This window comes from Tasmannia lanceolata, unplaced genomic scaffold (assembly GCF_043159265.1).
Source record: "Tasmannia lanceolata isolate RefF3 unplaced genomic scaffold, GAP_Taslan_0.1 ptg000007l, whole genome shotgun sequence".
Taxonomy (NCBI): Eukaryota; Viridiplantae; Streptophyta; class Magnoliopsida; order Canellales; family Winteraceae; genus Tasmannia; species Tasmannia lanceolata.
In genome coordinates, this window is record NW_027518684.1 from 18,507,217 (window position 1) to 18,520,880 (window position 13,664).

Sequence of the window (13,664 nt, forward strand, 5' to 3'; positions counted from 1 at the left end):
TGTGTAAATATCAAAATATTGTTGTGCTGATATTATTTCTCTTATTTTTCGGGCCCACATGAGTAGCTCACCAGATAAGATTTTACAAACCAATAAAAACACCCCCCACTTTTCATTCCTCCCTCCAAAATCCACCTCCCTCTCTCTCTCTCTCTCATGGAACTCTATTATAAATCCTTCTCCATTTCCATCCCAAAACAAACTAATTTCTCCCCCTTATCCTTCCACAGATTCAAACCCAGGAACTCAAACCTCCCCTTAAACTCCCCACAGTCTAAAATTAGGGTTTCAAAAACACTTCATAAAGAAACATTGAAAACCCTAGAATGGCTCTCTATATGTTCCCAACTTTCTACCTTCACTTCTACGAGTATGGGTCTCTCTATTTCTCGAAATGGAAATCTACCCATTGGTTGTACAAGGGAAGAAAGCCAGAAGCTATTGAATCAGACCACGGCCGCGATCCTCCTTCCTCAGCCGTTGGATTTCTCTGGCATCGAAGATGTGTCGGAGATTGTGGGGTCCTCTGTTTCCGGTGAATTGCCGACGGTACGGGAGCTTTGTGCCGTCCGACGGACTCTTGGATCCGCGAGACGGGTTTTCGAGCAATTGGTTAAGGTTTCATCAGATGAGAATTCTTCTGATAGGTATACTCTATTTCAGATTTGTAAGATTGTTTTTTTTTTTTTCATTTGGGGTTGAACTTTATAAACTATGGACCATTTTGGAAAATTTTGAGTAGTTTTGAAGTACTTAGAGACTATGACCCAAAAGAATAGGCTTTTTGTATAGATTGCTAGCAAGAAAATAGGATAGGTTTGTACTTAATTTCTAGGGTAAAATACAGTTATTTACCCCCTCAACTTTCTGACATTTTCAACTCTAACCCTGGCCTTTAAAAGTTACCAACGACACCCCTTTAGGTTCCCAATTTGTATAAGGTAGACACCCTCTTTTGAAACACTATCAATGTTGTATGCTAATGAAGACCCCATACGCCCCTCCAAACCCCATACCTGAATCCAAACACTAACAAAAACACAGTGAGCCCACATTGTTTGGATGATCCGAATTGTTCATTTGATGGGCCCTGATATAGATAGGGTGTGCTCAAAAAATCAGCTCCATAGGATCACCTTAACCCTTCAATCTATGGACGAACCATCAACTGAGGGGGTCTACCTTATCCAAATTGAAACCTCGGCGGGTGTAGTTGGTGACTTTTAAAAGTAAGGGTTATAGTTGAAAATGTCAGAAAGTTGAGGGGGTGTATCTGTATTTTTCTTTAATTTCTATTACTGTCACTGATAACTTCTAATAATTTTGGAACAGATCCTCAAAATTTCATCAAGTAGTTGTGATGGAAGTGCGTTTTTTTTTTTCTTTGTAGATTGAATGGAGTAGCGTTAGTAGTGAAGATTTTATTCACCCCACACACTCACATACAGAGACTTGAAAAGAAAATTGACTTTAATATATTGTTATATTTGGATTGACATTTTCCGTTCATTAACAGTGTTGAAGATAAACCTGTGCTGTGTACTATAGATGGCCGAATCTTTCTTAGTAGTTGAAAAACAGTTGCAGGAGATTTCATCAACTGAGTATTTTTTACAGGTATGCTCCTCTGCTTGAAATACTTCGGGATTGTGATTTTCTGACAGGATTGGAGCAAAAAATAGGCTTTTGTATAGATTGTGGTCTTTCAGTTGTTCTGGGCAGAGCTAGTGAGAAACTGGAACTCATTAGGTCTGAAAGGAGGAGAAACATGGAGAGCTTGGAATATCTGTTGAAGAAAGTTTCAACTATGATATTCCAGGCCAGGGGCATCGACAGTCCATTGGTTACAAAGCGTCGATCTCGAATGTGTGTTGGTATAAGGGCTTCACACAGATCTTTGCTTCCCGATGGTGTGATACTTGATGTTAGTAGCTCCGGGGCAACGTACTTTATGGAGCCCAGAGATGCAGTGGAGTTGAACAACATGGAAGTGAGGCTTTCAAATTCTGAGAAAGCTGAGGAGCTAGCTATTTTGAGCTTGCTCACGTCTGAAATAGCAGAATCGGAAACAAAAATCAGACATTTAATGGAGAAAATTCTGGATTTGGAATTAGCATCTGCTAGAGGTGCTTATGCCCAGTGGCTAAATGGTGTCTGCCCTGTTTTAGGTGAGACCCATGAGGAAATTAAATCAAATAAAACCATGGACTCTTTATCAGTGGATATTGAGGGTATTCAACATCCTTTGCTCCTTGAATCCTCTCATAATAGAACTGACTTTCCCATGCCTCTGGACATCAAGATAGGACATAGCACAAAGGTGGTTGTTATTTCAGGACCTAATACTGGAGGAAAAACAGCTACTATGAAGACTCTAGGCTTGGCATCATTAATGTCTAAGGCTGGTATGTATTTGCCTGCGAAAAACCGTCCAAGGCTTCCATGGTTTGATCATGTTCTAGCAGATATCGGAGATCACCAGGTAGTTTTCCTTGTTCTTGGAAGAGAGCTTACATAATGTGTTTTGGTGAACATGTTAGGTTTTATTCTGAAGCTCTTATTTTTGGATTGAAGTCTTTGGAACATAACCTATCCACCTTTAGCGGGCATATCTCGCGTCTGTGTAAAATCTTGGAAGTGGCTTCAAGAGAATCACTTGTTCTCATCGATGAAATTGGTAATGGCACCGACCCATCAGAAGGCGTGGCTCTGTCCGCAAGCATTTTGAAGCATCTAGCAGATCAAGTCAAATTAGCTGTGGTGACGACTCATTATGCAGATATAAGTCTTTTAAAATCTAAGGACCCTCGATTTGAGAATGCCGCAATGGAGTTCTGTATGGAAACTTTGCAACCTACCTATCGTGTTCTGTGGGGAAGTACTGGGAATTCCAATGCCTTGAGTATTGCCAAATCCATTGGATTCGATCAGAGAGTGCTGGGTCGTGCACATGAATGGGTGACGAAATTGATGCCGGACAAGCAGAAGGAGAGAAAGGGTTTGCTTTATCAATCTTTAATGGAAGAAAAAAATGCTTTGGAGGATCAGGCTAAAGAGGCTGCTTTCGTTCTTTCAGAAATTACAAAGCTTTATCATGAGGTATGTTTTCAAGTGTTTGTAATGTTGCCGCAATTCCTCTTATTAATGTCAAAAATATTCACTATCACATAAAACTCCATTCACTATTAAGTCAGTTCTAATGATCATAATATTCCATTTCTTCACTAACAGTTAAAATATATATTCAGTGTATAGTACTGTTTAAAAACTTGATTGAGTATCTGGATGACTCAAGCTGTTTAAACTTGAAAAAACACACTAAGTTTATTTACACGGGACTAGGGTGCTCATCCAGTCCGAGTGAAATATTGAGTTTTCAAACTTTGATTGGGGTTCACCACCACCGCACCATCACCAAAAAATGAAAGGAAAGGAAAAATGATGATGACGCAGACATCTCTGAACGTGGGGAAAATCAATTCTCTTATTTCTTACAGTTCCCAACTGCAATTAGTAGTTTTTTCTCACTTGATGCATGTAATTGAGAAGTTGTTTGCAGCATGTAATTTATTTTTATTCAATGAAACACACATAAAACCATTAGAGTTTGAAAGCATAAGAAGTGCACTCCCCTATATTTTTTTGCTTCTTTTTTTCCTGCTTTGCTTGTTGTCACCTTCTTTCTTCTTTCAGTTATATCTCTCAGTCTTTTCTCTTACATTTTATCATCCTCAGAGCATTCTGTCACCAATGCTTTCATTCAGCCATTCCCAACATTGCCTTGCCTTTATGTCCTAATGTTTCTTTCACTATTCTTAACATGTCCTTCACTGAGGCATTTCCTATTTTTGAAACTAAGCATTTCGGGTTTATGCCTTTAAAAAAGAAAGCATTTAAAAAAAAAGGAAAGCATTTCGGGTTTATATATTTTTTCGATACAGGGACTCAAGTCATACTTAACTTACAGCAGTAAAATCCCCTAATGTTTCTTTCATTCTTCTTAACATGTCCTTAACTTTGCTGCATTTCCTATTTTGGAAACTAGAAAGCATTTCGGGTTTATGCCGTTAAAAAGGAAGAAAGCAATTCGGGTTTATATATTTTGGATATAGGGATGCAAGTCAGTCTTCAACTTACAACTGTAAAATATCTTCTACTTTAGGGCACCACTCCATCTTTTGAATCTTGTAGTTTCTTTCATTCTTCGTTTTTTTTTTAAAGATAACAAATTTTATCAATAGTAATAACCGGATTTCAATAACCACACCCCCTCTTAATCAAGCCGCAAGTAAAAATAACATTGAAGTTTTTTAAAACTTGACCCTATTAGCATAACGAAGATCTGTAACCTTTTCGCACCAACGAATTGGGATCACTCCTCATTGCAGCAGACTAGCAGAGTAACAGCACCAATTATAGACCAGCCCTTCCCAATAATGAGAAATTGCCATATCTAATAGTGCAAGTTACCAGGCCACAGATGTATTGTAAAAGTCCTCAGCAAACCAGATTTGGATAGCACTGTTCTAATATTTTGCATCATTGTAATCCAATTTATATGTGAATAGAGGAGCTGAAAAACTTCATTACTGCATCTGCCTGATTCCCCATTAATACGCCAACGATTCGCTGCTTGTACCCAAACAACAACTCTCCCCATCTAGAAGCCACCCCACTATAACCGAACCTGCAGTAATATACTTTCCCGATCATAGTATCAATAGTCTGAGCACTGACCATGCTAACTCCAATTCCAGAGGAATCTTGCAGTTCTTGACACTTTCAGGTCCTAAATTGCTTATTTTCTACTTTTTTGCGGCTCTTTCTATTGATAACTAAAATATAATCACATGTATTCTATACAAGATTCTTCCTGCCCAGAAGATACCTTGGTGCTTTTGACTTTTTGTTAATCATACTTCTTACTAGTTCTAATTGCTATGCTTCAAGTGGAAATGATTATTATGCCATTGTATTGGACTGTCTACCAACTTACTAGTAGCATCACATGTCGAGTCATGAATAGAGGTTGATGTTCAAGAACTGGTTGATTAATCAGAAATCGAATTCGGCTGTGTCAAAATCAGAAACTGAATGTCTGATTCTGAGCCTGTCTTGAGTTTTTACATTGATTGAGTTAGATACACTCATTTTCTAGTTCATAAAATGTTCTTTGGATTCTGCCTGTCTGAGTAATTAAACCCACGACACGGAGAGTCGGCTAAACAATTTTATGTAGATTAGTCTAATTCTCTTATCCCCAGTGTCATGCATTCATATTTGGGCACTTATTATTTCTGTTTGTTACTGTAGATCCTCTCCGAGTCCGAAGATCTTGATAAGCGGGAGGCAGCTCTGAAAGCAAAAGAGTCGCAACGGATCCAACAAGAACTGAAAGCTGCAAAATCTCAGATGGATTCCACAGTTAAGAACTTCGAGAACCAACTCAACAGCGCAAGCTCTGATCAATTTAATTCCCTAATTAGAGAATCAGAAGCTGCTATTGCATCTATCGTCGAAGCACATTGTTCTGAATTCTCAGTTCGAGAATCGGGTAGTAGTAGTTCGTATACACCAAAAATTGGAGATCAAGTCCAAGTTAAGGGATTTGGGAGTAAGTTGGCTGCTGTTGTTGAAGTTTCTGGTGATGACAACACTGCTCTAGTCCAGTATGGGAAAATGAACCTCCGCGTAAAGAAAAATGACATGAAAGCAGTTATGAGTAGCAAAGGGAATGCCATGCCTAGTTCTGTCCCACACTTAAAGGAGCAGGTACTTGTTGACCATTCTTTTAGTTTGAAGTTTTCTTTTCCCCCTTCTTTTTTTAATAGCGGCTTTCTTTCTTGTTAAAGCACAAAATCTCCATGCTTATTGTACTTTGAAATTCGAATTAAGTAATATAACATGTATTTGAGATGCATCATTTTAGTTTGGTTCATCTTTTTTTTGAAGTCAAAATCTTTTTTTTTTTTGAATGGTAAGACAGAGTCTTTTAGTGCTTTAAAAGATCATTTGATATTCATCATTTTAGTTTGGTTCATCTTTTCTTTAAAACTCAATTTCTCCATCAATAGTGCTTAATTTGAATTGCATCCCATTTATACATCAAGTTATCTTCTTGATGTTTCTCTACACACTCCTGCACACATTGCATGGACACCGATGTTTTCATAAAATAAGGGTGGTGCTTTTTTGCAGCATGTTTTTTTTTAATTATTATTTGAATGATTGCAACAAAGGGCGAGCCTTGGCGCAACGGTAAGGTTGCTCCATTGTGACCTGGTGGTCACGGGAAACAGCCTATCTGCAAAGCTGGGGATGGCGGGAGCCTCGTGAGCTGGGCCGCCCTTTTTTTTTGTAAATTTTATTGAGAAGGGACTGAGATGGTCAAGGACCAAGATACAAAAGCGGAAGAGACACAAACTATGCATAAGAGTCACAGAGATACAAAACATTAATGAGGGAGAGAATCAAAGAGAGCTAATGCCTCTTTCGACACTCCCAATCCTCGCCAAATTATCTGCCATCTCGTTAGCCGATCTCCATAGAAGGATAGAGATATCAATTTGGAACAGTCCTCTATCTCATCAAAAAATCTATCGAACCTCCAAGGATTCTTTCTAGGACCTTAGAGCCATCTTATAACGTTTAAAGAGTCTCCTTCAATAATCACTTTATCAACACCATTCTTTGCAAGAAATTTTATTCCTTGATGGACGGCTCGAACCTCGGCTTCCGATGCATCCGCGATCCCGATCGGAGCCACATAAGCCCAAGCAACATTACCATGCTCATCTCTAAGAACCCCGCCTATCCCAGCCGGTCCCGGATTGCCAAAGCTAGAACCGTCAAAGTTTAAAATGTCCTGAAGGTGGGCGGTCCCAAGACTGGACCACCTTTGGCATCCTCTCCAAGCTCATGCAAATCTCCGTCCAACCTTCCCATAAATCATATGCTGACACAAAATCAAATTCCGGAACGCACACCCGCACATGCACATGTGTGCAGTGTGCATGTGCAAGCGTGTGTGTTAAAACCAATGTACTTTAAACAAGTGTTTAAAAACTTGGACTTGGTCAAGAACTCTGGGTAAAATGAAGTCTAACTTGGGCAAGTCCATGATTGATGCAGCCAATTTTTTCATTAACTTGGGTAAGTCAAAGGAGTTGTCATTGACTAGGCAGGGCAAAACTCAGGAGTCATATGAGAACTTGGCGAAGGTAAAACTGAGTCTGAGTCAGACTATCAGTGATCGCCTTCGGAGTTCTTAATTAGTGCTTCAAACTAAACTCCATTCCCTATGCACCATTCTTTTTATTTCTCCATAAATGTTGGGCTTCTATGCATGCATACAAAAAGCATGCATGCATAAAAACATACAAAATTCATATTAAAATATATATAAACTAGGATATGCTAAGCCAAGTTCCTGTCCTCTTCATTCAATCCATTAGAGTTAAATTGCTGAATTACCCTACACATTACAGGGTCGACGAGGAAATTCCAAGCAGACCTCCGCAGAGCCGAACAAAGACGAGGATACTACATATGGGCCAGTGGTGCAAATGTCAAAGAACACTGTTGATTTGCGTGGAATGCGAGTTGAGGAAGCCGCTCACTTCCTCCACATGGCAATCTCATCGAGTGGACCCAACAGAGTTCTCTTTGTTGTTCATGGGATGGGCACTGGAGTAGTCAAGGAGAGGGCGCTCGAGATACTCAAAAATCATCCTCACGTCACCAGGTTTGAACAGGAAGGCCCTACTAATTATGGTTGTACAATTGCTTATATCAAGTAGAACTCTACTTGGATGTTGCCATTCAAAAGAGAAAAAAAACTCTACTTGGATTTTTGCCGGAAGATTGCACCCGAAAATGGATAACGTCAATCTTTCTGCTACATTGGATTTTATGGTACTATGAGATGCGCGCGCGCACACACACACGCGCACACACACACACACACACACATATATATATATATATATATATATATATATATATATATATATATATATTTTGTCAAAAAATGAGATACACATCTATGATGACACTCGTGATAGTAGTGACAGATATCTGTTATTTTCTAAAAATTTACAATATTTTGCAATTTATTTTTAATTAGACAGTAAAAATCTCAATTTTTCCGAGATTCTTAGTACTACCAAGATATCATCATTCTATTTTTACTGCAAAAATATCATGATAATACCCCAAAAGTGATATTATTTCTTGTCTTAATTCTGTTCTTAAATTTTATATTTTTATGTACTTTAATTATTTATTTTGACAAATATTTCCCGATATAAGCTAAATAATAATAATAATAAATCTAATATTCTGAGATACATCGTTTCGGATACATTCCTGAGACAAATATGAGGTTTTATACGGTGTAAGCCCTTATAGTCCCTTATTTTTCAAAAAGTACTGTACGGACCACTCTGTAGGATGATCCAAACCGTCCATATGATGGGTAATAATGTAAATAGGTTGTGCCCAAAAAATCATTTCCATAGGATGATACCTATGGATGATCGGAGGGTAGGTATCATCCTATGGAAATGATTTTTTGGGCACAACCTATTTACGTTATGGCCCATCTTACGGACGGTTTGGATCATCCAATAGTGTGGTCCTTACAGTACTTTTTTGAAAAATAAGGGACTATAAGGGCTTACACAGTATAAAATCTCATTATTTGTGGAGTTTTTATATGCTCGTTATTGGAAACTTCACGTGATGGTAACATTATCTGGACTGTTCATCTACTGTGCCCTGCTTAGCAATTTCATATAATAAAAACATGATTTATGATGTGTGGTGCTTGTAATTCTTGTAGTAATTGACAAGGAAGCTGATCTAGTCTTGATGAATGATAGAACAATATGTGGCATTGCATTGGATGATCAGGACCATTAATATGATGGGCCACCACAGGATGAGTCCAGATCCTACGCAATACAGAGATCTTATTCAGAAGATTTAAGCATGAAAAACATCTTAAAGGGCGTCTTTTTCATTAGGCAATAGACTGAACTTGTGATGGCCAATATTATTCATGGATCCTATCACGTTACATGTGGCACGGGTCCATGTTCAGAGCAATAAATTGTTTTCGGCCTACAAGTTTTGCTTGGCATCTGAGTGCCACAGCAGCATAACTCCTTGTTTGGTTGCCAATATAGCATTGAAATCTCTGGAGACTAACAAGGATGTCTCCTAATTAATTATTGTCTGTGTGTTGATGTGTAACCCTTGCGTGAAATCCATGTCAAAAACCTCCAAAAGCTTGGAATTTTGCTTGGATTTCTTGGAAATGATGTTTTTCTTTGTCTCTCCTCTCTATATTGGTAATGACACCCCACCACCAATCTAAAGGCTAAATACTTGCAACCAAACATAGAGTTCTGTTTTGTAAATTAGGCTTTAAACACCACCACCACATGATGAGTCTTTTACAGTAGGCTGCCACTCAATAAAGTTTGTTTTATGCGTATTTTATGTCGAAAGAAACGTGGACTATCATTGTTTTTTATAAGAGCCGTTTCTCTTACGTTTCTTTCATCATAAAATGGGCTTAAATCAAACTTTATGCAGCGGGAGCCCAATCTTAAGTTATTTTAAAGACTCATCACATGCTATCCTGCATAGATTTGTTTTAACCAGCTGTTTTAATTCCCGAAAATGTGCGAGCAGCCTTTGATAGCTGGTTAAAATATACAACAAGGTGAGAGTGTGCCCATTATCAAAACATGTTGGCACCGATATTTATTCGTGGCCTTGTTCAACTATTATATATTACAAGAAAATGGCATGCACTTATGCGAAAATGGTATAGGTATAAGGTATGTAATAGCTATAGAGAAATTTACATGTACAAGACTTTTAGGGGCCGTTTGGATACGCGGATTTTAGAATCTTGGATTTTCTCAAAATTGTAGATGAGAGACGAGTGAAGAAAGAGACCAGCCATCGTTTTCTCACCATTCTTCCCGACAGCAAGTGAGCATGAGATCGTTCCATGTTTCTAGGTTTTAGAAATCTCATGATGGCCAAGCCGCTACTGCTCTGAAAACTGCTTTTGCTTCAGCAATCTTCAGAATATGGAAAGAACGAAACAACGGGCAATTCCAGAATAAAAAACTTCATAAATCTGTGGTCCTCCGGATGATCATTAGAGATGTCGAGGAAAGAACAAACTGGCTACAAATACACGACGAAGATTCTAAGGAGAGAAGACAAACTGCCCTGCTGTTTGGATACAAGTTCAATGTCAAGCAGCCATCGATAAAAACGTACTCCTGGATTCCCCCAATCTCTTAAGAGCTCAAGCTAAATACTGATGCCTCCCTTGATTCTGATGGTGGCAGTTTAGGAGGACTCATTCGGGATGATGAAGGAAGCCATTTACAGAGACATTCGGAGAATTTGGATTGAATCTTATTCAAATTACGCCGTGTAAGTCATTAATGGAAAGATCAAGCCCCCATGGAGGTTGATTAACCTTATCTTTCGCATTAAAGAAATGCTATCCTCTTTCAGTTCGTGGAGGATCTCTCATGTTTGGAGAGAAGCCAAAGCTGCTGCTGATATCTTGTCTAAAAGATCTTGCCCATGGAAAGGAAACTCCATCCCTCCCACTCTCTGCCCTCAAAATCTCTTATCTTGTCTAAATTTGGATAGAGATGAACATATATTCCATAGAATGTAATTTGCTTCTACTGTTGCTGATGATACTGCTGGAAAATTATTCCTCCGTGTCCCACTTCATGGTGCCTCCCCATTGGGGTTATAATGCCTGATCTCTCTTCTAAGAGCTACTCAATTCCCCTCCCCCCATACTACTTGCTGGAGACTATTGCTTTGAGGGTTTATCTTCCTGTATCCTGGTGCAGATCTCCTTGTATTGTCTGGCCCTGGGCAATATTGTTTTGTCTTGATTTCTTTTGTTGTGTTATGTGTTGGATTCTTATCCCCAAGTTGTTGGCTTTTAAGCCTCTTGATTGTATCTTTTCTTTTATTAATGAATTCTGGTAGGGGTCTGCCTAACCCCAGCTTACCAATCAAAAAAAAAATAAAAAATCCCATGATGGGAGAGAGATTTCTAAAACCTAGATTTCTTACTTAAAATCCAGGAAACGCTGTCAGGACAACATACATCAGCTTGATCATGAACCGTCTTGTACACTGTTTTCAAGCTAAAACTTGGATTCTAAAATCCGTGTATCCAAAAGTCATTTAATAGCTATAAACAAATGTTGCGTATGTAACTTCCTTGGTGGAGGCTCGGCTCAACCTTGTGGTTGTAGGTTCAATCTTCTTACCAGCCCAAAAAATTAAAAAGAAAAGTTAAAAGGAAACTTTACATTTGTAAGGCTTTAAATAATAATCTTGGGACCACCCTAGTCTTCCCATTCTGTATTATAATTATAAATTATTATTTTTCGGATTCAAAGACCCGACAACGACGAGACTAAGTCGTAGAGATTTTCCAAACAACACGGCACAAGATTTTCCCAACAACACCGCGAAAGTGGAAATATCATTTCCTTTTTAAATTATTTTTCTTGGGTATGCATCCTTTTCTTTTGAATAATGTGTTTTAAAAAACAGATGGTTGATCGAATCCAAAAATATTCCAAAATGGTTGAACCAAGGTCCAACCGAGGTTGAACCAAGGTCCAACCGAGGTTGAACCAAGGTCCAACCGAGGTTGAACAGGGATGCTATTAATAAAGTATTTTTATATTTAAAAATACAAACATAAGAAAAATTATAAGAGTCTCCAAATATAAAATAAGAAGAAGAAAGGAAAAATAAGGAGAGGGTGTGTGAGAGAGTCATTTCATTAATAAATTACGGATTTGCTAGGGACCATCGCAGAAGGCATTTCGGGGTTGGGATGTTGCATGTGAGAGCAGCTACATAGGCTCATATTTTGTTTTATTCATTTAATTCACCTGATATGGCTGCCCCTCACATGCAACAGCCCAACTGCGAAATGCCTTCTGCGCTGGTCCCTAGCAAATCCCTCCATAAATTATTACTAAACATTAGTTTTGACTCTTTCTTGACTCTCCATTTGCAAGACATGATTGGACGGCTAAGATTATTCATTTGTTAGCATGTGATGAAACTGTCTTACATGCAAGACCCATCATTCCCTTCTCTTTTTGCAACATGAAACGTGCGAGAGAGACACAGAAGGAGAGACAGAGAGAGAGAGAGAGAGAGAGAGATCCTTCACATCTGCTTTTCATTTTTTGGAGAGAGAGAGAGAGAGAGATAGAGTTCTCAAATTTTTGGTATACCATGGAGTGGACGTGGAGGAATAAATAAAGAGAGTATAACCCACATTTTCCTCTACTTTAAAGGAGCTGTCATGGCTAACCTAAACATGCCATATGCCACACTTTTTCTCCATCTATTTTGCATTGCATGAAAATGACATTCAACCTCCTTGACAGACGCTCTAACCACCCTTTCTCCTGTCTTTCTCCCCACATTTGTTGAGCCATTCATAAACATTACATTACCTAAAACACCCTTATTAAATTCTTTTTAAAAGATGAATATCTTCATAATTATCCTCTCTCTATTCTCTTTAATTTTTTTTTAAGTAATCAAGGGATTGGATAAAATGCTTCAAATAATAGAAAATTTCTTGAAAAAATCCCAGATTTTCATGCCTCTTGTTAAACTCCAAAAAACTTCAAAATTTCTCTCATATATTGAATTAGAATTTTGTATAGGGTAGTGATAAATCGACTCCCAGGTATCTTAAATCGACTCCCCATGTGTCTTTCTCTGAGAGAGAGAGAGAGAGAGAGAGAGAGAGAGAGAGAGAGAGAGAGAGAGAGAGAGAGAGAGAGAGAGAGAGAGAGAGAGAGAGAGAGAGAGAGAGAGAGAGAGAGAGAGAGAGACATGGGGAGTCGATTTATGAGTCCTCTTTGTATATTGTTACTAAGTTCAAAATTAATAGAATAGACATTATAGTGAAAATTAACAGGGCCACATCCTATTCATGGAAACACATGCAATTAACCGGCCCATGCGCTTTGTTTTGTCTTATTTGGATTAATAAGTATATATTGTCGATATATGTCGCGTAAATGAAAGAACACATTCATTTCTTTACCAAAATTATAATGTACATGTTTTCCATTTTATTTTTTTGAACAGTTGCCTCACCAAATTGTTCCAAAATCCAAACTTGATCGAGACACCAATGAAAACCAATTTGCACCCATTTATGAAAGCATCGGTCTGCATCAATCATGGAAGTCGTGGTGCTTTTGTTTCTATTTTCCGAAGCAATTGGACCCCATCTCATCCATTTTATTAATGACATTAGGGAGATGTAAATCCATACAGACTACTTCTTCTTTCTTTCTTTTTTCCGAGCTATAATTATGCGCCAAAAATATACATTGCCATATAATAATTAGGCGTTTTCGGCATAAAGTGAGGAAAAAATAACCAAATCTACTAAAAAGATTAAGGAAAACGCTTCCAAAATGGGATTTCAATTGGAAAACAAAAACGAAAGGAATTGATCGACGATTTGGTCATTTCCATAGTGTTTTTTGCATTTCGTGGGATTCAAGTTCACTTCCTTGTCTGCTTGCGCATATATCACGACACGGGAGGGCTTTGCCGCC

The 13,664-nt window shown here is 38.3% G+C and overlaps 1 protein-coding gene across 1 annotated transcript; it reads left to right on the top strand.

Moving 5' to 3' along the window:
* The first annotated feature begins 140 nt into the window (after positions 1–140).
* On the top strand, positions 141–7,900 carry LOC143882180 (DNA mismatch repair protein MutS, type 2). Its single transcript, XM_077385639.1, has 5 exons — positions 141–647; positions 1,618–2,482; positions 2,575–3,099; positions 5,314–5,772; positions 7,488–7,900. Exons 1-5 carry the CDS (start codon positions 157–159, stop codon positions 7,797–7,799), a joined length of 2,652 nt encoding a protein of 883 aa, XP_077241754.1. The 5' UTR covers positions 141–156; the 3' UTR covers positions 7,800–7,900.
* Positions 7,901–13,664: the final 5,764 nt, after the last annotated feature.

Bases quoted from the DNA above. Each gene is read 5' to 3' on its own strand.
- LOC143882180 (XM_077385639.1), top strand. From the start codon at position 157: ATGGAACTCTATTATAAATCCTTCTCCATTTCCATCCCAAAACAAACT. The intron at 648-1,617 runs GTATACTCTATT...TATTTTTTACAG, and splicing joins GATGAGAATTCTTCTGATAG to GTATGCTCCTCTGCTTGAAA. The intron at 3,100-5,313 runs GTATGTTTTCAA...TTGTTACTGTAG, and splicing joins TTACAAAGCTTTATCATGAG to ATCCTCTCCGAGTCCGAAGA.